The sequence below is a fragment of the Pteropus medius genome, unplaced genomic scaffold, assembly GCF_902729225.1.
Source record: "Pteropus medius unplaced genomic scaffold, Ma_sr-lr_union100, whole genome shotgun sequence".
Lineage (NCBI taxonomy): Eukaryota > Metazoa > Chordata > Mammalia > Chiroptera > Pteropodidae > Pteropus > Pteropus medius.
The window spans coordinates 1,379,416-1,402,861 of NW_024342475.1; the positions used below are offsets into that span (position 1 = coordinate 1,379,416).

Consider the following 23,446-nt stretch of genomic DNA (forward strand, 5'->3'; position numbering starts at 1 on the left):
CCCCACCCTTCATCCCGCATCTCTGACCATTACCCCCTCCCCCTTCCCTATCTTAATCTTCATTTCCAGCCTTGTCCGCCCCAACCGTGTTCCCAACCTACCCAGCCCGAAGCCCTGTCCCTATTTACCCTCCTCGCCCACAGCACCAATCTCGTTCCTTTCAGTCAACCTTATGAGGGGAGGATGGGAGGTCACAGGAAGTCCGACACAAAACCAGCGTGCAGAGGGCTGGGGGCGAAGCTCTGACTTCTCGGCTTGTTTCTGTAGTGGACCGGGTAGGCTTAGGTCCGAGTCGGAACCAGTTTCATCATCCTGTGCCCAGTTTCGAGATTCACCCTGCGGCTAGGGTTGGGCTCAGGCTGGGGGCAGCCGCAGGTCTGAAGTCACCAAGGTCGGGGTCTCTGTCACCAGAGTCGGGGCCCATCCTGGCACCCATCGTTTTGTTCACCAATCCCAATCGCTCGAGGATTCTTTCCTGCCTTACAGATCAGTGATTAGACACGATAGCTCCAGGCAGTGGGAACAGCTAGAACCCTGCTCCCTCTGGGCCTAGGTCTCCTTTTTGCATTTGGATCCTTTAAGTCACCTTCCCATTCTGATATCCTGTGACTCTTTCAGTACCTATTCCAAGAATCAGCCTCAAGGATCTCAACACCACGTGCATTTTCCTCAAGTGCAAAGGCAACACTGTCAGCATCTTCTAGTCTCTGAAATATCACAGGATAGAGAAATTGCCCTGTCCTGTGTGGCCCTAGGGAGCTGGCTGTAGTATACAGAGGTTGGTTTAGGCGGACGTGCTTGGCCGTGGATGGAAAACAGGCTTAAGTGGTGGTAAGGTCCCCACCAGGCAAAAAGATTGGACTGGAAGATCCTTTAAGCCAAGAAGAATCACATATTTGGGATCAAGGAATTAGGAGGGTGGAAAAGTCAGCAAGGATCAGCCAAACTGTGCCCATGGGCTCTGGCGAGAAGCCTGGACTGTTCCCCCAAGGGCACTGGGGAGCCACGGCAGGTTCTGAGCAGGAGAGGGGGTTTATACTTTAGTAAGACCTTCTGGTTGCCTCCTGTAGGTAGATGGGAGGGGAAGAGGTGGGAAGGGGCCTGGACCTAGGGAGGAGGAGGAGGAAAGGGCAGATTTGAGAGACAGGAGGCGGGAAGGACCAGACTTGGTGGCTGAGAGGCTGTGAGGGGAAGGAGGGACCCTGGATGAGGTCCGGGCATCCACTCAGGTGACAGGATGGATGGTGGGGTCATCCCTTAGATGAAACCCAGGAGGAGGAAGGAGCGGGGTGGAGGATGCCCAGAAGAGTTTCAAAGTCAGTCCAGAAACGGTAATTTTTAAATAATTTTTTAATGGGAATTTTGGAAAATATTGGTACATACTTTTTTAAGGTATATACCCTCCTCCAATTTGATACCCACTTCTCACTGTTGACTATTTATGTACCTCGGCTAGAAGGATTCGCTGAGCTCTTACGAAGTCTTTAAGACTGCTAAGGCTGTGCTAAGTCTGTCACAGAAGGGACCTCACTGAAATTACTCTTCCCAGTGTGCGGGCCAGAGACCACTACTGTACCCATTTTAGAGAGGTGAAAACTGAGGCTTGGAGAGGTACAGGGATGTGTCCTTTTGAGAGCCTAGCTTTGAAGCCTTTTCAAAATGGATGGCATGGGAGGGGGTGAGATCAGAGAGGGAAGGTCTGAAAGGCCAGAGGCAGAGCCCAGGGAATCAGAGGTGGGCAGCAGGGAGTCGAAGGAAGGCTGCCTGGAAGAAGAGTGAGGGTAGCCAAGAAGGTGCCTTCCAGAGCCTTAACGATGAAGGGTTTGGGTGGAAGTAAATCAGTCCCTTTGGGGGGCTGAGGTAGCACTGGCAACAGGTCAGTGCCCCCTCCTCAGGCTCACAGGACCCCAGAGGTGTTTATAGGAGACTGAGGCTGTCTGATGACATCTAAGGGACACGATGATAGCACAGTCAGCTCTTGTGACGTCTGAGTGATTCGCCAACTGCCTGTTACAACTAGCATCTCTAGTCATGCCCTGTGGGGGGGATGAGGCTAGGAGGAAGTGACAGGCCATGGAGATGGGGGGGCGGGGGGGGGGTAAAGGCGATAGGGTTACAGTCATGCAGAGACCAGGGACTCGGGAACTGAGATGTGTTCTGCCTCCTGCAGTAGGGAAGGGTCTCCCAGAGGTTGGGGAGAGGATCTACGCTTGGAGGTCTGTCTTGTGAAAGAGGTCCAGCTTCCAGGAGGTCTAGCTGAGGTGTAGTCTCCCGGGGCTCAGAATCGGGTCAGTCCAGGGACTCCTAGTCTCAGGGACTTGTTTTATTTGCTGCCGTGTCCCCATCACCTAGGCACACAGTAGGGGCTCAATACATCTTAATTGAATGAATGAATCAAATGAAAGGGGTCAGCACGCTCTGGGACTCAGGCTTGACCATCAGGCCGCCTCAGTCAACCGCCTCGCTAGGGACGCCCCTTCCCACCTGGATCTGGTCTCAGATCCAGTCCTAGCTTTTCCACTGGGGGGGAGGGGAGGAGCCAGAAAACAAGTTCGTGCCTTAGGTGGACTCCGCCCACTTGTGACATCACAAGCCGCTCGGGAATCCCGACCCGTGTCCCTCCCTTGGGACAGGGCGTGGAAAGGAACCCGGCAGTCCCGACTCCGTCCCCTCTCTTGGGCCTGGCGGTGTTACATAACCCGACGTCGCGTCCCCAGGAATGTCACCGGACGTCCTGGCCAGGCCGAGGACAATGGGCAGGGAGCGCCCCTCCCTCCAGGAGCCTGGAAGTGGCAAGGGCGCCCCCTCTTCTGATTCACCCTCATTTCCTGCCCGTTTCAGCCTCCTCCTTCCCCTCAGGGACCCTTATCGCCCCCAAACTCTCACTTCTTGTACCCCCTACAGTTCAGCTCTTTCCCTGCCTTGCAAATATCTGCCCTGAACTCCCTGACCTCACACCTGTCGCTTGTGATTCCCGATTTCCCTCGACTTTCAGTTTCCCGTGCCTCCCTTCACCCCATCTAGGGGCCCCTCTTCCGGCTCCCCACTTTCCTACCCCTGACCTCCCAATCTTCTCCCGTGACTCCCCCCCGCAAGCTTCCCTCATGAGCTCTGTCCTCCCCAATCTCCTCCCCACCTCCCTTAAACGGACCCTAATACTCTTTCTCGTCCCTAATCCCAGCTCCTTAGTTCCCCCTAGTCGCTCCGAAATGTCCCAACACCCTGATCGGGCCCCCATTCCCCCCCAGAGCAGCTGCTCCCCCGCTCCCCGCCTCGCTGGCCCCCGTTAAGCCACGCCCGGCGTGAGTTCCCAGGCGTCATCGCCCCGCCCCTCCCTCCCCCCCATCCCCCGCCGTGGCCCAGAGACCTAGTTTGCGGTGGCAAAACATTGGTCTCCGGGCAACAGGCCCCGCCCGCCCCCGGCGGCCGGTGCGAGCCCGGCTAAGATTGCGCGCCCTGGCGGGGCGGGCGCCGCTAGCCTTCGCCCCAGAGGCCTGCGGGGCGCAGAGACCCGGAGACCGAGGGACACCACACGGAAGTAGAGATTCAGGGACTCTCCCACCCCCACTCCGACAAAGAAACTCGGAGACATTTGTGGGGGCCAGAGCCGCAGGGAGCTGTCTGGGACGCAGTGATTAGGGGAGAACAAGCGACCAAGCAAGCAAGGACGGAACCCAGAAATAAACACGGAGATAGTGAGATTAAACACGGACAACTCCAAGCCCGAAGGACACCCCCGAAAGCAGGACAATCTACCTCGGGGCGTCAGGGCCTTTGCACTTCTGTCACAGGGACGTCCCCTGACAGTTTCCATATCTGAAAAATGGGTAGTGATTAACAAATAGGGCTGTTGTGACCATTCAGTGAATTCAGCGACCTAGAGTTTGTGGTGTGGCCCAATTCCCGGCACATGCCATCTGTCATTTATTCATTCAGCAGATATTTCTTGAGCACCTGCTATGTGCCAGTCCCGTGGTAAGTGCGGGGTACACAAGAGTGAACACAACAGAGTTCTCTGTCCTGGGAGCTTCCACTCTGGGAGTGGGGAGGGGGGTGCTGAACAAATACATCAACATAAATAAGCAAATTATATAGCACGTTGGAAAGTGGTAAGCGCTGGGGAAGGAGGGAGGGAGCGGTGGGGCTGCCATTTGAAATAGGGTGGTCAGGGCAGGCCTACAGGAGAAGGTGACGTTTGAACGGAGACCGGAAGTTGGTCAGGGGGAAGCCTGCAGGTGTGTGGGCCCAAGGCCGCCCAGCCTGAGGCAGCAGCAAGTGCGAAGGCCTTAAGGTGAGAGAATGTCTGGCATGTTGCAGGAACAAGGAGGAGGCTGGTGTGGCTGGAGCAGAGATCCAGGGGCAGAGATCAAGGGGAAGAGAGTGACAGAGATGAATCAGAGTAAAGGCAAAGTGTGCAGGATCTTAAGGTCACGGTGAGGCCTTTGACCTTTACTCTGAGTGAGTCAGGAGCCATGAGGAGGTTTTGAGCAGAAGAGGGACACGAACCGACTTTGATTTTAACATCGTCCCTCTGGCCGTGTGTGGGGAATGGACTCTGGGAGGCAAGGGTAGAGGCAGGGAGAAGAGCAAGGAGCCCCAGGCAACAACAGTCCAGGGGAGAGGGGATGGTGATTTGGACTAGAGGTGTTTGAACTGAGAGCTGCAGAATTTGCTGACAAGCACATTCACGGCAAGCCTCAGTAGATGGCAGCAGTTACCATTATGTCAGGCAGAGCTCACATTCCCACCGATGTCCTTATCATCCCCATTCAACAGATGCAGAAACTGAGGCCCGGAGAGGTCACTCGACTTGCCCAAAGATGGCACCTGTTAGTGAGTGCTGCTATTCTCAAGTCCACGAACCCAGACAAAACATCCTCAGTGCCTGGAGCTACATCAGGTTCATCCATGTGGGCCCTAGGACCCCTGGATCAATTTCCTCATCAGCCACACCCAGTGGGTGTAGAAAGTGGTGGCCTAACAGGAGAATGTTGCCTGACTGGTGTTTGGGTTGTCAGGCAGTCACCCTTGCTGGCCCAGGACACTTGCTTAGAGGCAGGCAGATACACGCACAGAGGGTCCACCCAGAACCTCCCAGCCCAGCATCTGCCTCCCACACTTAATCCCAGCACTGGACCCGGCACACCCCAGTGCTGCCTGCAGCAACCTGTCAAAGACAGTCACACGTTTGCACCTAGACAGGTACGCAGCCGTTCATTGTGGAGGTGTGTTTTCAGGCAGTGTGCAGAAAACGCTCAAATTCTCTTTCTCTTTAGAACTCTGTATCTCTCGTCTCTGACTCTTTGTCTCAATCCTGTCTCTATCTCTCCCTGTCTCTTGTCTTGCTATCCTTGTCTCTCTCCGGCCCCACCCTCGCCCCCAGATCTGTCTCTCTCTCTCTCCCCTCCACACTCAGAACAGTCTACCTGCAGTGTAAATCACTTTTATCCCTGGCCATTTGTCTCTGTGGAACCTCAACCTATTATATGGCATCAGAACCTGGCACGGGCACACATGTGTGGAGGCCCCAGGCCAGCAGTTCTGGCTGGCTGCTCAGAATCACCAGGGAGAATCTCCTGTATCATGACCCCCAACGCCTCTTCCTCTGAGATGCCAACCCACAGCTTTTGGGTGCAGGACCAGAGAAATCCACCTTTAAAAAGCTCTCCAGGCTATGGCCACGCCACCCTGAACATGCCCGATCTCGTCTGATCTTGGAAGCCAAGAAGCGAGGTTGGGCCTGGTTGGATGGGAGACCACCTTGGAATACCAGGTGCTATAAGTGTTAAACAAACAAACAAACAAACAAAACAAACAAACAAACAAAAACCTCTCCAGGTGTCTGGGATCCCTGTGGGCTTTGCAGTAGTCCCTCTGCCTAATTTTGCAGACAGGGAAGAGTAGAGGCCCAGAGAACAGAGGGCGCACCCCACCGTCACACAGCAGTCAGCTGCTAGAGACTCTGTGCTTCCAGATCCTCCTCAGAATCACTTCGGCAGTGAGTTTGGGAGTTAAAGAGAATCACAGAGACACACAGAGAGACTCGAGATGTAGAGACTCAGAGAGAGAAAGGGGAGCAACGGGAGGAAGAGCCCCAGAAAGTGGTTTCAGAACAGAGACAGAGAGTGACAGAGATGCACAGAGATGGTGAGACAGAGGCAGAGACATAGGGGTCAGAAAGATGCAGGGCGAGATGGAGACCTATTAAGAGGCAGAGACACAGAGAGAAAGATAGCCATTTAGGGGGACAGACCCCGAGAGGGGCACATTTTCTTTTCAGTGAGACAGTGTCCGCATGGCCCACGTCTAACAGTCCTTGCTTCCTGGAAACAGCTGGTCCATAGTTTGGCAGTTGCAGGCTCACCAAGCCGGGTCCCCTGCCCAGGCCCGATATGTAGGATGCACATTAAACACGTTATTATAACCCTCCATACAGAACCTAGGAGCTTTATATAACATAGCCCCGTGAGTCATGCTGCGGACATGGGGCACTGACTGGTCATGCCCAATAAGAGGGAACCCCTGGCCCAGGACCGTTAGTTACCCGGAAGCGACTGTGAGATGTGAGTGAAGAAGCAGAGGGTCAGAGAGGGCAAGGCACTTGCTCTGGGTCACACAGCCAGGATCCAGAGGGACAAGGATTTCAACCATATCTGCCTGATTCCATAGCCTGCGCACCCCAAGACACCAAAAAGACAATGACTGCCACTGCCCTGTCACGTGCTCTTTTACAGAGTGGAGGAAATAATAAAAACACCAGTCATAATACAACAGTTCCCCGTATGTTGAAGGCACTGTTGCAGTAAGAACTTTACAAACACCATTTCATTTATTCCAACACTCAGTGAGGTAGGGACAGAACTCAGTTATCAACTAACATAATTCTACCCATAAAGTTTGGAACGCTTCTTATGTACTAAGTGCTTAATAGGATTTCATACAGTCACAATTCTGGAGGTGGGTGATGTTATCACTCCCATTTCAGGAAGGAAAGAGGCTCAGAGAAAGAAGGTCAAGGTCAAGGTCACAGAGCGGGTATTTGAACCCAAGTCTCTTTAGCCGTTTATCTCTGCCACCCGTTCCCTCGCGGATGTGCCCACAAGAGCGTGCGCCTATGCATACGTGCAATCTAGCATCTACTATCTAACACAAGCATCTCAAATACTTTAAGAGCTCCCGCCTCATATGCTTTTTCTGCTGCAGGGCGCCTAACCCAACCTCCAATCCCCTACACCTCCCCGCCGCCTCGGGAGCGACCCTCTGCGCTCTTCGCATCGCCTCAGTCCCGCCGCGCGGCCGGAGCCGGAGCTTGTAAAATGTTCATGCTCCTTTAAGAGAGCGAACAGTCGGCCGGCGTTGCCCAGCAGCACCAGGCGGTTGCCAGGCAACGTCAACAAACGACGCGGCCGCCGTCTCCGTGCGCCCCCCCTCCCGCCCGCGCAGACGTGGTGACGCGACGGGCTGTGGAACGCCGTCGCCTAGCAACGAGAAGGCTGTTTGTCTCGGGCCCGGCAGCGCGGCAGCACAGGGCGCTACCAGGACCGGCTCCGGCCGACAGAAGGGCCGACCGGGAGCCCGGGGTGGGGGGGCTGCGGTGATGGGAGCGGGGGAGAACCAGGTCCCCAAATTGCCGGTTTCCCTTTAGACAGCCGCAGTCTGCTTGTCGCCGGCTCCTTCCGTCTGACCCTGGACCGCCTCCGCTAGGGTATCTGTCCGTCTGCGCCCCCTCCTCCCCGGCATGTCTGTGTGTCCCGCGTCTCCCGCGCTGTGGCTGTCTCATATTCCCCCAAACAATAACAACCCAAACAGATCCAAGCACACTTCTCTGGCCTGCCGCTTTTGCCTCAGACTCCCTGGCGCGACCGGGGTCCCCACCAGTGGAGACAGACGCACGGTGAACAACCTGTACCCACACACACTCACACTCCGAGCCACAGCCTGAGAGCTCCCTCCCGTTCCTTTCCCCGCTCCCCTCGGGTTGTCTTGCCTGTCTTTCTGGAGCCTTTTTCATCACAGGCAGCCCGCCGTCCTTCTGTACTGTGTCCGGGAAGCTGTCCACGGCTGGGAGGTTCTAATAACTCATCAACACACACTCCCACTACCCCCCATTCAGTAGCTCCATGTGATCAGGGCTGGGACGAATCTCCAAGAAGTAAGAAGAAATTGGGTGTGTGATAGTGTGAATGGATGTGAGCAGTGTGAATGGATGTGACTGCAGGTGAGTGGCTCTGCCAGTGAGTGTGTACATCTGGTATTTCCTGCGTGAGAGCATGATGGTGAGGACTTCCTCTGTGTGTGAGGGCAACTGCTGGACTAAGCAAGTGGTTTCCCCAGTTTGCATCTGTATCTGGATGTATTTGGAGCCCCGCTGACTCTGTGTGTGTGTGTGTGTGTGTGGTGAGTCTCTGCGTGTGGTCATTTGTGAAACAAGGAGTGTATAAGTACCTATGGCTGCGCATTATTTTGCTTCTAGCTCGCATCTCTGGATCTCTGTGTATGTCATCTGTGTGTAACTTTGCAGGTACCCGTGTTCGTGAGCACATTTGATCTCTGAGTTTTCCTTTTTATTACAATTACAGCATTTATTGCAATTTCTAATTCTGTATTTGTTTATCTACTGTCTGTCTCCCCCACTTGATTGTGCGCCCCTTGAGGACAGGGCCCAGGGCTGTTGTGGTCACTGCTGGGTCCCCAGCGCCTCCCTGCACACAGTAGATCCTCAGTAATTATTCGCTGAGAAAATGAATCAATGATTCATGTGTGTCCATGTCAAGTGCGCATGTCTGTGTAACCGTGTGAATGGTTCTGTGCTTCTGGGTGGTGGTCTCCTGAATCTGCCTTTGTGGGTCTGAGCACAGGAGAGTTGCTGGTACTGTCCAGCTCTAATTTCAGCACCCACCTGCAGGGCTTCATCAATATTTGTGGACTTGAACTGTGTCATTCTTTCTCTATGAGCGTTAGGACCCCTCTATACCTCAGTGTTCTCATCGGTCAAATGTGAATAATGATTATACGCACTCACAGGATTGTTATGGGGAGTAAATGAGTTCACACAGAGAGCATTAGAAATGTCTGGCTCAAAATAAACAACTACAAAATAATCCCGCTTTTGATTGTCAGGCATATTCTTACTTCGTTAGTACGCCCCTGCATGCATGTGTCCAAAACTCAAGTTAGGGACTCAGGTGTTAGCTGTGTGGTCCTGAGCTAGTGGGTACCAAAATAACTTCTGGGTCTCAGTTTCCTTCCTATAAAATGGGCATGATAATGGACCTCCTGCAGGGGTGGCTGTGACCAAATGAAGCTGCGTCTGGAAGTCTTGACCCTGGTGTAAGTACTCAGTGAGCACTCAGCGGCTACAGGTCCACTCATGGTCATCACTGTACAGCTCAGGTTCTGGGGAGGCAGACAAGGGGTGGAGTGCAGGGGTAGGGGTAGGTCCAAATGATTTAATGGGACTAGACATGTGCAAAGTCAAAAAGGGAGGAAAGAGGACCTGCTGAAGCAGGTTGGTTGAAGGTCAGATTCCAAGAAGGACTTCCTCCAAGAACTGCCTCAAGGCTAAGGGTGAAAAGATGCTGGAACTTGTTTGGAAAGCTGCCTGGGGGGTGGGAGGAGGGAGAAATCAGCCTGAGTCTTACAGGCCGGTAGAATTCGAGGCAGGGGTAAGGATAGCAATAATAATAACGCACGATGTATAGACTCTGTTCGGGGCTTTGTGAGGAAGCTCTGGTTCTCAGCTCTGTCTCCAGTGTCCAGGGTGCCTGCCACAGGGGAGATGCTGAGTAGATGTTCGAATGGCTGTTTGAATAAATAAATGAATGAATAAATTTCATCCCACAAAAACCTGTGAGTCCTGGTCTTGGGGGCAGGCGGGAAAGCCTGATGGGCTGCCAGGGCTGGCCGGGGCCCTAGTCTCTGGGACCTGCCTCGTGCCTGTCCCCCAGCCGTTGTTCCCACAGCTCAGGGCTGCGGAGGGTGTGGAGGGGGCCGGGAAGGGAGTGTCAGGCAGCGAGGCTGCTGCCTGCCCTGGACAGATGCCCAGAGTGTCTGCAGGACTGAGAGGGTGGCTCAGGCATCTGAGTCACCTCGGAGAAACCCGGCCACATACCTGGTCGCTGACATCACCAGGCCAGGGTACCCCCGCTGGCCCAGACAAGCGGACTGAATCACAGGCGGAATTCAACCACTGCGGGTGCGGGCACGTGGCCCGCTGTGGCCCCCATGACACCCCCGTGACACCCCCGCGTGGCTGTCTGGCCGCGGGCCGGGCAGGCTGCACTGGGGTCAGCGAGGGGGCAGGAGCCCTGAGTCAGGGATCTGGGCAGCTGCAGCCGGAGACCACCCAGCCGCAAATGCCTCAAGGTGCAGGAAGGAGAGCGTGGGGAAGGGAGCTGGTGGAGAGGCCCCTGGCAGAGAGGAGGAAGCCCGTGTGGGTGGAACCGGGAGGCTGCGGGTTGCGGGCCATGGCTGGATGACCTCCTGGGTGTGGGACGGGGTCTGGGTGACTGAGCAGAGGACCACGGAGTCAAAGAACAATGCAATCGCCATACAACGTGCGTAGGCACGGACGCACGCACACCCAGAACCCAGCGTGCCGAGGCCCGGCCTCCATCCGTCACAGGACTGTCACCTCGCTACCTGGGTTGGCACCCGGGCCTCACTCACTCAAGCCTACAAGTCGGGAAAGTTCCCTACGGGTTCTGGCCTCCATTTCCTTATCTGCTGAATGGGGACAATAGAAATCATTGCTGCTGTGACAGCTTACACTTTCAGGGGACATTCCTTCTGCCGGAAACTGTTCTAGGCATTTACACATAAACTCGTTTACTCCTCAAAACAGTGCTAGAAGGGAGGTGCTGTTATGCCCACTTTACAGACGAGGAAACTGAGGCTCAGAGCACTTGAGCTACTTGACCAGGGTCACACAGCCAGTGCCCTCCTCACAGCTGGTGTTATTGGAAGGTTAAACAAGAAAATATAGTAGATCTGTATAATGCAGCACCCGGCACATGGTTCGTTTTCTTGAATGACTGTCAGCTGTGTTGTTAATACAACATTTTATTCTCATTCGAAGTCCAGATGGAAAAGTGTCCACGACAGTCACCCTCACCACTCTGGGCTGGTGCTTCCTCTCGGCTTCCCACAGTCTCTCCTGCTTCCTCTCCTTCGGTCTTGTGCGTCCACAGTAGGGAGAGAGTGCTCTTGGGGATTCCCTCCTTACCTAAATCTTTTCAGGACTTGAGGATGGTTGGCCAGACCCACCCTCACCAGGAAGCCCTCCTGGCTTGCTCTAGCCTCACTGAGCTCAGGAGTTTGTGGAGGCTCTTCGTGCCTGTAAAACTGTGGATATCTAAGAAATTCTGGGAGTCCACAGCTCAGGGGTCTCACTATGGCAGTGGAGGTGCCTGGCTCGCCAGCCGTATGTGTGGAGTTGTGTGTCTGTGCAGACAAAGGTGTGTGACTGTCAGTACCTATGTGGTTTGGTGCGCACACACCTCTGTGACATACGCACAACAGCGTGTTTAGTTCTGTGTGTGCCATTGTGTGTTCACTTAGTTATCTGTGTGTCGGTGCACATGCATCTGAATTTCTGTCTCCCCCAGGCCTCCTTCTTCCCATCCGTGACGAACAAGCATGTCCACGCCACCCTCCTCTACCCCTGGGAAGACCCAGGGTCAGCAGCTCAGCTCAGTTCCTCCTTGGGAATGGGCAGGAAGGACAGGCAGACTGACTGTTCATCAACACCTGAGGCCAGGCCCCAACACCCATGTACAGCCTCCCTGTTTGTCAGCTGGTCTGTAACATCTGCCCCGACAATCCATGTGATGACAAAGAAACAGAGACCCAGCTCTGTTGGAGACAGTCTGTCAGAGTTCATGAATGAACAACTGAGTGAATGGTGAAGATTCATTTAACCAACCAATATTTACTGAGCACCTACTGGGTGCTCCGCACTGTGCTGGGGACATGGCAGTGACCAGGATAGCCTCAGCCCAGGCCTCAATGATAATAGAGCCCAGTGGGGGAGACGGATCCCGGACAGACAGAGCTAGGAAGGGGATTCTGGGGGAGGGAGAACTGACCCAGCCTTGGGATCAAAGGGTTTCCTGGAGGAGGGGACATAGGAGCTAAGACCTGGAGGAAGAGAGTATGAGCCAGAGCAAGCAAACAGAAGAGTGGTCCCGGCAGGAAGAGCACATAGGAGGATCTGAAGACAAGGAAGGATGGGAGAGACCCTGAGGTGGTTGGCATGGGCTAGGTCATGCCAGGCCTCGTGGACCATGGTGAGTGAGAAGTTTCAATGCAGAATGCCAGAGAATTGAGAGGGAGAGTCAAGTTAAAAGTCCCCAGTCTGGATCATTCTGCTTTCCTGAAACGCCACAGACACCTCCTCCAGGCGGCCTCCGGGATTGCTCAGCGGGGAACTGGCCCAGCCAGCCAATAACACTCACCATTCAGTGTTGGGCACCAAGAAGCCCGCACTTACTGACCAGCCTGGCTCTACCCTCACAGAGATCAGAGTCACGACAGCGGGATACACACCCTCACATGCATACCCTGTGCCTCTCCCACCTCAGAAACACTTGCGACCTGTCTCTTGGAGCCGAAGCCTTGGCATCACCCAAGGGCTTGCTGGAAATGAAAAAGACCACACCAGATCTGCACCGTAACCAGATCCCCAGTGAGAAGCACGTTAACAGCCGAGAAGCACTGATCTCAGGCTTAACCTCCCTGTGCCTCAGTTTCCTTTTCCATATAATGGGAATAATAACAGAACCTATTTATGAGGTCGGTGTGGTGTGAGGATTAACCGAGATAATGCATGCGGAAGCTCTGAGCGCAGCTTCCTAAACCTTTTGCTTTCAGAGCCATTGTCCTCCTCTTCATTTTTATTGAATTTCAGAGCCCATCATCATCCGAACTTCTTGCTCTGTGGATGGGGAAACTGAGGAACAGTGTAGCAGCGGTTTTGCCAGAGGAAGGGTGGAGGACGTGCTGGGGCCTGCCTTCGGCAGAGTCAGCCCAGGGCTGTTTACAGGATTCGCTGAGCAAGCTGATTTGGCACTGCCACGCCAACTCTCACCTATGGGGGCAGAAGGCTGAGGGTTCTCCTTGCCTGCTCCTCACGCAGAGCCAAGCCCTAGGGAGTTAGAGCAAGGGTGCAGCCCTCTCCCCCACACTCCAGTTCTCTTTCTCCTGGAAGCTCCCCAGGTTGAGCACCATGGAGAAAAACTTGCCTTGCCCACTTCATGTTCTGCGGGCGGGTGTACATGTCTGCATGTGCGTGTTTGAATGAGACTCGTGTGTGTGTGTGTGTGTGTGTGTGTGTACGCGCCTTCAGGGCCAACTTTTCCTTAAGCACAACAGGCACAGTGCCAGGGCCCATGACGATGTTCAATTTCTTTTAAAATCAGAAGAAAAAGCTGAACTTTTTGGTAAAAGAAATTGTTTTAATATGTGATGTTATTTGTTTTTATACCAATGCAGTCGTGAAATGTAATTTTAAAGATGTCTGTGGAGGAAGAGGCTCACGAAGCCTAAAGGGCCAGAGGATCATGAAAGTTACAATGCATTTTGTGTGTCTCTGCTTCCAGTCACATCTCTCAGAGGGTCTATGTTTGCAAAGATCAGGGTGGCTTCGTTTAGGTAACAAAAGAAGCCCCTGCAATGCGTTAGGCGTGTTCCAGGAGCTTCGATAATATTCACGTAATCCTCCCATCAGCCCCATGAACTGGGCCCTACGCTGTCCCCGTTCCCAGACGAGAAAACTGATGCTCCAGGCATTAGTTCAAGTTTGCCCAGCCACTACGTTCTGGTGGGGCCAGAACGTAAGCCCAGGCTGCCTTAATTTGGGGGGATCTGCCAGTAGGGGGGGTCAATGCCCAGTGTCTGCATGAGTGTGACCATCTGCATGTGCATATACTGATATACATAATTCATTTTAAGGTCATTAGAATCCCAGACTGAAGTCCACATGCCACATTCTTAGCCCAGCTCTGCCACTCATTTGCTGAGTGACCCTGGAGAAGTGACTTCACCTCTCTGGGCCTCTGTTTCCTTGCCTGTAAAATGATAGGTCCTATCTCATAGGAGTGTGATAAGAATTAAATAAATTAATACAAGCACTCATGAAGAATTAGCCCTTGTTATCATGTGTAAAGAACATCCACATGGCCCTGTAGCGAAGGTGCGTGTGTCACGTGTGTTGGTAACCATGTGATGATGTGTTTCCGTGTATGTGTGAGAAGCTGCTTTTTTGTGTGGCCGTGTGTGTTGCTGCTTGTGGGTGAATGTCCAAATGTCTGAGTGTGACCCTGGGAGTAGGTACCAGTGGCTGTGCTTGGGCCGCCTGTGCTGGGTTGTGACGGTCTGTGGGCAGCCAGGCTTGGTGGTTGTGCCTCCTTCATTTTGTGGGAGAGGAGATGAGGGGCTCGGACAGGGCAGGGGAACAAGGGCTCACTCCCTGTCTGATGCTGGGGCCGAGTCACTGCCTGCTGATGGTTGCTGTGTCATCTCCTAGTCTCTGTCCCTACTTCCAGACTGATGGCAGACAGAGGGGGCGTAGAGAAACGAGGCAGAGGGCAAGCCTGAGGCTAGGCTTTTGTCTGGAAACTTCCACGTCCCCATATTGCCCCCCATGTCCCTCCAGCGTTCCACATGTCCCTATCCCCTCCCCACTATCCAGAGAATCGAGACTTTCCTGCGAATCAGGAATGACCTCTTCCTGCTTTGCCTCAGACCTGCTGTGTGACCCTGAGCCAGATCTTCCCCTTCTCTGGGCCTGTGGGAGTCAGTAGTTTTAAAGTGCTGCTCCCTCTGTGCCCAGGGCCGAGTCAGGCTCTGCACTCGGAGGGGAGGGCCAGGATGTGAGATTTGTGAAGCAGCTGGTGGGTTCCTTTCCATTGGGTGCTTTAGAGTTGGGCCTGTGGCTTCCAAAATACCCACATTAGCCTCTCGAACCCCAGTCCCTAACTGGGCAGCCTCAGGTAAGCAACTTTACCGCTCTGAGCCTGGATTATCATAGTGTAACTGAACAGACAGTATTGGGTTTGCAAGGCTTATAGCTCTGGAGGACTGGAAGCTGCTATTATCGTCATTGTCATTTAAACAGGTTTTTCAGGGAGTTTCACTGAATCAGGCAGCTCTCAGAAATCGAGAGAGCAGGAGTTCTGGAGTTTGAGAATTCTGGGTTTGATCGTCTTGCAATGGGATCTTGGACATGTCACTTAACCCCACTGGGGACCATTTTCCTCTTTTATAAAATGAAGATTTCCCTCCCTTAACCCTTGAAAGTTGTTTTAAGGATTACAAATCTTGTATTGAAAGGCTTGGCACAGGATCTAGAACTTGGTAATTGTTAAATACATAGCACTAATAATAATAATAATAATAATAATAATAATTAATAACTATTATTATTACTATTACTAGTTATCAACACACACACACACATTCGTTCTGTCTATGACTATAAAGCGAGGAGTGATTACCAACACCATCAGCAGGAACATTGCATCCTAAGTTTCATTCTCCATTTCCTCCAAACCCACTTACCTTTCAGACGCTGGACCTGGGGGGGCCATTGGGATCCAAGACACACATCTTCTGTTTAGCTGGAAAAACTAAAGCCGAAGCTCAGAGAGGGAAAACATTTCCCAAGCTCTCGCAGCAAGTCAGGGCAGAAGCTGCGCTGAGCCTCGGGACTCCACTCGCATCTCTGCTTTCACCTGGAGCATCCCAGCCCCTCCCGCCCGCTTCGGGACTCAGTTTCCCCACCTACGTGCTACAGCACACTAGCCAGAGTCTCTTTTTGGAGATGTAACCTTCTTCTCGAGTGACGGGCGCTGCACCACTGCACGGGGAGAATTGGGAGGGGCTGCCAGAGGGTAGGTGGACCCGCTAGCTGGGGTCTCCCCGACCCCCGCCTTCCCTGGGCCAGTCTAACAGCCTATTAATACCAGCCCCCGGGGCGGCGCGGCACTGCGCAAGCGCGGGCGGGTTCTGCCAGCGCGCGAGCGAGAGGGATTCCCTCTGACGTAATTGCTAGGTTACCAAACAAACACTCTGCCTCGCCGGCCGAGCTCCTTATATGGCTAATTGCGTCACAGGAACTTCGGGGAGGCGGGGCCGGGATCCCCTCCCGCCGAGAGCTCTGGAACGCAGCCCCCGAGACCCCCAGGGTGGCAAAGGTGATGCAGGTGACCATATCGAGGCTAAGGCAGACCTCTTGCCGTGCGGCACGGGGCTCGGCCCAACAGGGCCGGAGATCTGAGGAAGTTTGTGGAGTGAGGGGGGGGTGACGTAAGCAGAAGGCCGGGCCGGGGCGTATAAATACAGGCTGGCGGCTTTGGGTTTCATTCATAAGACTGAGAGCTACCGCCACTGCAGGGACGCGCGGAGCTGGGGCTTAGGGACTTTATTGTTGTGGTTCTTGGGGGCTGTGAAATTCGGTTTATGATTTTTTTCCGGAGAGAAACTTTTTGGAAGGATTCTTCTAGGTAATTCTACATTTTACTTTGGAGGACCGACTTACTTTTTTTCGTCTTCTTTATCACATCCCTCCCCCCGTGGGACCCACCGGACGCGTGGAGGAGACCGCATCCGAAGCAGATTCTGTACAGCAGGACAGCGCTTTCCACCTTTAGGGGAGCGATCCCCACCACGCCCCTGGGTTCAACCGAGCCTGGACTTTCGGGAGACACAGCGGCATCTTGTGGGGGCCTGGGCGCCGCAGAGGAATTGCACAGAAACTTTGCGACTGTTGGAGCGGGACGCGGCCCCCATCCCGAGTTTCCCCGGACGGCGCACTTTGGCGACGCGCTCGACTTATCCCGGACTCGCACCTTTCTTCCCCCACCCGGCCATAGCCTTGGCTTCCCGGCGACCTCAGCGTGGTCACAGGGGCCCCCCTGTGCCCAGGGAAATGTTTCAGGCTTTTCCCGGAGACTACGATTCCGGCTCCCGGTGCAGCTCCTCGCCCTCCGCCGAGTCTCAGTATCTGTCTTCGGTGGACTCCTTTGGCAGTCCACCCACCGCCGCCGCCTCCCAGGTAAGTTCTAATGGGTTAGGGTACTGCTTTGTGGGGTTTAATTTTTTTCAAGTCGAGGGTGGAACGAGCAATCTTGCCACCCCTCATAAAGACTCATCAAACCCCGGGATCAGCGACGGCATAGGCGCGCAGGGCGCACTTTGCAAATTGCGGAGTCGGGACTTGTTTGCAAATTGGTCGTGTGCGTGGAGCGCAGGGAGGGAACGCAGAGGGGTAAGGTTTGAGGGTGGCTAGAATGCGCCGTTCAGTGCAACATGTATGCGGTAGCAGGGTTGAGAACTTTTAGCTGGCTCCGGGACCGTCCCCGACCCAGGTCCCCACCTGAAGCTATGGAGCGGTTAGGCAGGTCGGGGAGCTCCCGGGGAAGCTTCCAGTAGCCTCTTCCCTTTACCTCCTCCACCGGTGCGCCCACTCCGGCGCCGGGTCGCTCTCCATCCAGCGGGAAAGCGGGCCTCGAACCCTCCACTGAGCTGCCTCCGCCTCCTGCGCGGAGACGTAACGGGGGACCCGTGCGTAACGGCTGACGCGCTGGAATCCTCCGTCTGACGCGGGGCACGCACGGCGCGCGGCGCCCCCTTCGTCCGCCCCGCCCCTGACGTCCCGGGAGCGTTCTATTTTGGAACGCCGTGGCCACGTTGCTAAGGGAGGGGGCAGTCCGGCGTTCCGATTGGCCGCCGCGGCGCGGGTTTTTGGCCAATCAACTTTCTTTTCCTATTTGTGGGGTGCAGTTCCCTTCCTCCGCTTTGTCCCCGGAACCCGTGGTTTCTCGGCGCTAGGGTCTCTTTTACCGGCCTTTAGAGGCAGAGCGAAGGGGATTCCTGTCGCGACAAGAGAGACCCTCTGCGACTCAATGGGTCCGCGAGGACCTGAAGGAGATCCCGTTCCTCTGCTCTCAGAGGCAGAGGATGTCTGTTTGTGGGCCGGGATTTCTTCAGGAGACCTGGTGACCGTCACTCTCTTCTCCAGGCATTTACACGCACTCCCACTCCCTCTACTAAGGACACTTGGTCCCTCCCGGGTGTCCGAAGACAGGACTAGAACCGTTAAGTCTAGGAAGAGCAGCCAGGTGGTCTCCGGGAGCCCCGCCTCCCCTGGGTTTCCAGGACGCTGATTGGCCGGCGGGCCAGCCCATCCCTCACCACGCCCCCTAGGAGAGTAGTTTAGCGTTCCGAGCAGTTCTAGGATTCCATTTGCGGGTGGGGGGAGATGAGCGCCGCTTGGGCTTGGGGGCTCGGGACCTACACCATTCCCCTTCCGCGACAGTCTGAGGGAACCCGGGTCGTCACTCTTTACCTGTCTGTCCACCGTAACCTGTCACTGTCAGCCTCATTCTGGGGAGAGGCAATTACTTGAAACGCTGTTCTAAACTCCTAGGCCCGTCGCCCAACACCTGGTTAGCTGGGATCCCCGCCCCTGCAGGGGGGTCTCATGGACCCTCTGATCGCTCATCCCCTCGCTCAGAGGGGTGTGTGTCTGTGTGTGAGTGTAGAGGAAGGCTTGGCCTAAGGCCTCTCCCTCTCCCTCCCCTTGCCTCTGGGGTGGGGGTGGGGTGTTGTGGCTGTGTGTGTGGCTGTGACTCCGTCCCGGGAGTTCTGTCACCCGGCTGTGTCCAGCCTCCTCCCCACCCCCCATACCTAAGAGTCACCAACCCGGGGTGTGATTCACCACCCGCTGGAACCGTGCAACCTTTCCCCGAGGAAGAAGGAGGAGGTAGAAGCCAGTTGAGCAGAGATCCTCTCATTAACCACTGCGTCACGGTGTAGTGGAAGGGTGGGTGTTGTGGCTTTTTGCCTGTGACACACACATCCACACCCGCTCACCCTGTGCTCACTCACGGGGTCGGTGTGTGTATGTGTGCTGGGTGTGTGTGTGTCGGTGTCTCTGTTTGTGTGTCTACGCCTGTGTGTGTATGTGTCACCCCGTAGGAGTGCGCCGGTCTTGGGGAAATGCCCGGTTCCTTCGTGCCCACGGTCACCGCGATCACAACCAGCCAGGACCTCCAGTGGCTCGTGCAACCCACCCTCATCTCTTCCATGGCCCAGTCCCAGGGACAGCCACTGGCCTCCCAGCCCCCGGCCGTCGACCCCTATGACATGCCTGGAACCAGTTACTCAACACCGGGCATAAGTGGCTACAGCAGTGGCGGAGCTAGTGGCAGTGGTGGGCCTTCCACCAGCGGAGCCACCAGCGGACCTGGGCCTGCCCGCCCAGCCCGAGCCCGGCCTAGGAGACCCCGAGAGGAGACGGTGAGTAAGGAGCATCAGAACTTGGTCTGGTGGGAGGAAGCCGGAGAGGCAGGAACTTTCTCACTGTTGGGCTGAGGGACCACTAAGGCCTCAGTGCTGCAGAAACCCTAGCATCCTTAGTCAGTGAGGACGAGAGGGTCCTTTTCTGGATCCTGGGGGTTCTGGAAAGAGAGGAGGTTCAGGATGGATGGAGGAGGTGCACTGTGTCCTCAAACCTCATGGCCTCTGTCTTCCCTACTCAGCTTACCCCGGAGGAGGAGGAGAAGCGAAGGGTTCGTCGGGAGCGAAACAAACTGGCAGCAGCTAAGTGTAGGAACCGTCGGCGGGAGCTGACTGACCGACTCCAGGCGGTGAGGATGGCCCCTGGGGTGGGGTGAGGGTTTGCCAAAGGGGGGCTCGCTCCTCATCCTCCGTCACTCCCCCACACACACACTTGCACCCTTATTCTGGGCTGAGAACCAGCAGTTCCATGTCTGGAACTAGGTACAGGCATGGCCAGAAGGGGTGACCCTGTGCACACACAGAGACCTTCGCAGACTTATGTGGACTCCTGGCCACTCCCTGCCTCGATTAATGACCCTTTCCCCACCCACACACGCCGTTCTCCTGGTCCTCAGTCCTTCCTGAGAGGACATATGAGGGACTTTTAATAGAGGGACGGTTTGAGTATTTCCCCCTTTTGGTCTCGGGCAAGCGACAGCCCATTTTGCCAGTTTCTGCATCTCTTCCCCCGCCTCACGGAACCTCCCAGGTTTCCTTTGCTTTAACATTCTGGAGAGTTTCTGAAACGAAATCCTCTTATCCTGTGTCGCTTCCCCTCCACCTGCCTCAGCCGCTCATAGTTGTCGCACCGTGGGCTGATGGCGTCCGCCAAGGCATCCTCCCCTTCTACATCCTCCCTCAGTCTGAGACTCGCAGCGGGTGGGGAGACCCGCAGCCTCTAGAGGAACTCAGGAAAATTCTGCACTTTCCTGGCTACCTACTCTCTTTCCTAGGAGGCAGAGGGGGTCAGGTAACAGGTGGCATTAAAAACATATAACAGTCATTCATTCATTCATTCATTCATTCATTCAACAAACCTCTGAGTGCTTCCTGCAACCAAAGACTCGCCTGTGCACCTGGCCATTTCCCAACCATCCACTCTGCAGATGGGGAGGCTCCCAGAAGGCCAGACCCTTGCCCCAAGTTCAATAGCACACTAGGACTCCATCTCAGGTGGCCTTTCCTCTCAGTCCAGAGCTGCCTGCCAGCCCTGGGCCTCACCGGCAAGTCTAGGGGAGATGGCTTCAGCCACGACCCACCTTCTCTAGTGGCTTACATTCTTCTTCTCCTTCCTCCCTCTTCTCCATGACCTGGCCACTGGGCCTCAGGAGACAGATCAGCTGGAAGAAGAAAAGGCCGAGCTGGAGTCAGAGATTGCAGAGCTCCAAAAGGAGAAGGAGCGTCTGGAGTTTGTGCTGGTGGCCCACAAACCGGGCTGCAAGATCCCCTACGAAGAGGGGCCGGGGCCTGGCCCGCTGGCGGAGGTGAGAGATTTGCCGGGGTCAGCATCCACTAAGGAAGATGGTTTCAGCTGGCTGCTGCCGCCCCCGCCACCACCGCCCCTGCCCTTCCAGACCAGCCAAGACGCACTCCCCAACCTGACAGCTTCTCTCTTTACACACAGTGAAGTTCAAGTCCTCGGCGACCCCTTCCCCGTTGTTAACCCTTCGTACACTTCTTCGTTTGTCCTCACCTGCCCGGAGGTCTCCGCGTTCGCCGGCGCTCATCGCACCAGCGGCAGCGACCAGCCTTCCGACCCCCTGAACTCGCCCTCCCTTCTTGCTCTGTGAACCTTTTAGACACAAAACAAACAAAACACACAAGGGAAAGAGATTTGGAAGAGGAGGAGGAGAGAGAGGGGACGAGACTAAGCGGGTGTGTGGCCTCCCTGCCTCTCCTGTCTGACTGACTCTCTGCCGCCACTGCCATCGGACAGGAGGACCTCCCTGTATTTTGTGCCGCCTCTTGTTTGTGTGGCCCGGCGAGGCCAGAAAGCTGGTGACTTTGGGGGCATGGGGTGGGGAGGGGATGGACGCCCCGGGCTGCCTGTTGGTCCTCTCGCTTCGACCCAATCGCTGGGGATTGGAGGTTTGAGGGTTGGGGGGCGATGCCCATCTGCGGGCTGGAGGGAAGGGGGATGCTGGCGGTGGGCTGTGGTGTGGGCTGGAGTCCTCTCTAGAGAGGCCCAACAAGGAAGTGCCACAGAGTCCCCCACAGTGTCCCCCACAGCACTCTTCGGAGAGTTGACTAGGCTGGTTCTCCCTGCTCCCCCGACCTGAGCTTATTTATCCAACATTTCCAAGTGGTCAGAGCCTCCTCTGAATTGAGCCCCCCTCCCCTTTAGAGGGAAGTCGATGGCCCCTATGATAATCTCCTTCCCCCCGACCCAGACTTAGTCTGAAATGTGAACCGCCCTCCCTGACTGTCCAGCCACTCCCTCCCAGCAAAACCGGCTCTGATGGAATTTCTCACCTCCCGAGGGTCCCCGCACATTCAGCCCCAGCCCTCCTGTCTGATTACAGTATTATTCCAAGCCGCCCCTCACCACACACTTCAGCCTCCCCTCCTGGCCTTCCTTGTTGGGCCTCTCTGATTCGGGCGGCAGGGGGCGCTGTGATGCCTGTTCTGCTGGAGTGTTTATACTGTGAAATGAGTTGGCCTGTGGGGGGGTGGAGTCCGGTAGGACAGAAACCTTCCGGAGGCATCGTGCCCCCCGCCCCGCTCCCCAAAGCCTTTCCTTGGTCTCCCCTTCTCATATCTTCCTCTCCTCAACAGTGAGTTAGACTTCAGGGGGTGACAGTCGAGAGGGGATGACAGTTATCCATTCGCGTGGCCTCTCTCCTCAGGACCGCCAGCCTCCAGCCCTGGCCTTTTTCTTTAAGGCCTGTCACCCAGCCCTGGCCTAGGACGCCAACTTCTCCCTCTCCTCGGCACTCCCCCATCCTTTCTAGAAAGAGAACAAGGGGAGATTGCCAGGAGGCCCGACATTTCTCGGGAGAAGACTTAAAGGCTGAGGCTTTGGCGCCCGACCCCCAATGTTTTTGGACTGGCAAACTCGACGGGGCTGGGCTCCCGCCGTCCCAGCTTCCCCTCCCCATCCCCCCCATCCCGGCCCCAATCTTGGTTTTAGTTCCCCCACCCCGCCTTTCCTGCGCTTCACCTCATGAGAATAATACCGTGAGGCCAATGGATATTTTTTAATGTCGGGTGGGCCAGGCCGCCCTCCTGCTGCATGGAGAACATTCCACGTGCCCCGTCCTGCGCCTCCTGCCCTGACCCCTCCCCTCCCGGTAGTTATTTATCCCTTTCCTGGTCTCCGAAAGGCACTTATATCTATTATGTATAAATAAATATATTATATATGGGTGTGTGTGTGCGCGCGCGCGTGAGAGTGTGAGCGCTTCTGCAGCCTTGGCCCAGGTCACATTGGCCCCCAAAGCCATGCCATTGAATTGGAAACACTGCTTCTGGAAACTTCGAGGCAGCCTGTCTCTTCGGCCTGTCTCTTGCTGTCTCTTTCTGGACCGTCTCTCCCCTTCCGTCTTTTCTCTGACCATTTCCACCTGTCTCTTTTCTGACTGTTGTTGACCCTCCAGCTGCCTTTTGACTCTGGGTTCGTTGGGGACGTGAGATGTTATTTTTGCGAGTAAGCCTGAGGGATTATAGATTTTTACAATCTGTACCTTTGAGAATTCTGGGTGTGAGTGTGAGCCTATGAGCGGGGCCTGCCCCTGCCCAACACAGTTTATTGACTTGCCCGAGCCCCCACCCCATTCTGTATTTGTGATTCTCGTTTTGTATTTTGCACCTGACCCCAGGGGTCTGGGGCTGGCCGGCATTGGGCCGCTCCCCTCCACCTCCATGATTCTGCACTGTCGCCAATAAAAAGCTCTTAAAAATACATCCACCAAGCCTCAGCGTCTATTTTCTCCTGACGCCGGTCACCTGCCTTCCTTTCTAGAGGAGAGAGTGAACTCAACTTGCTGGAGGGGCCATGCACACACACACACGCACACACACACACACACACGCGCTGGAAGTCCCACTACAGCAGGTTAGAGGGAGGCTAGACGGGCAGGAGGACTTCCCACGAACACAGGTTGTG

At 55.3% G+C, this 23,446-nt stretch overlaps 1 protein-coding gene across 1 annotated transcript; it reads left to right on the forward strand.

Moving 5' to 3' along the window:
- The first annotated feature begins 16,222 nt into the window (after positions 1-16,222).
- FOSB (FosB proto-oncogene, AP-1 transcription factor subunit) lies at positions 16,223-23,244 on the forward strand. Its single transcript, XM_039866226.1, has 4 exons — positions 16,223-17,053; positions 18,979-19,299; positions 19,542-19,649; positions 20,670-23,244. Exons 1-4 carry the CDS (start codon positions 16,928-16,930, stop codon positions 21,129-21,131), a joined length of 1,017 nt encoding a protein of 338 aa, XP_039722160.1. The 5' UTR covers positions 16,223-16,927; the 3' UTR covers positions 21,132-23,244.
- Positions 23,245-23,446: the final 202 nt, after the last annotated feature.

Coding starts and splice junctions, on each gene's coding strand:
- FOSB (XM_039866226.1), top strand. CDS start 16,928: ATGTTTCAGGCTTTTCCCGGAGACTACGATTCCGGCTCCCGGTGCAGC. Junction 17,054..18,978: donor CCACCGCCGCCGCCTCCCAG/GTAAGTTCTAAT, acceptor GTCACCCCGTAG/GAGTGCGCCGGTCTTGGGGA. Junction 19,300..19,541: donor GGAGACCCCGAGAGGAGACG/GTGAGTAAGGAG, acceptor TTCCCTACTCAG/CTTACCCCGGAGGAGGAGGA.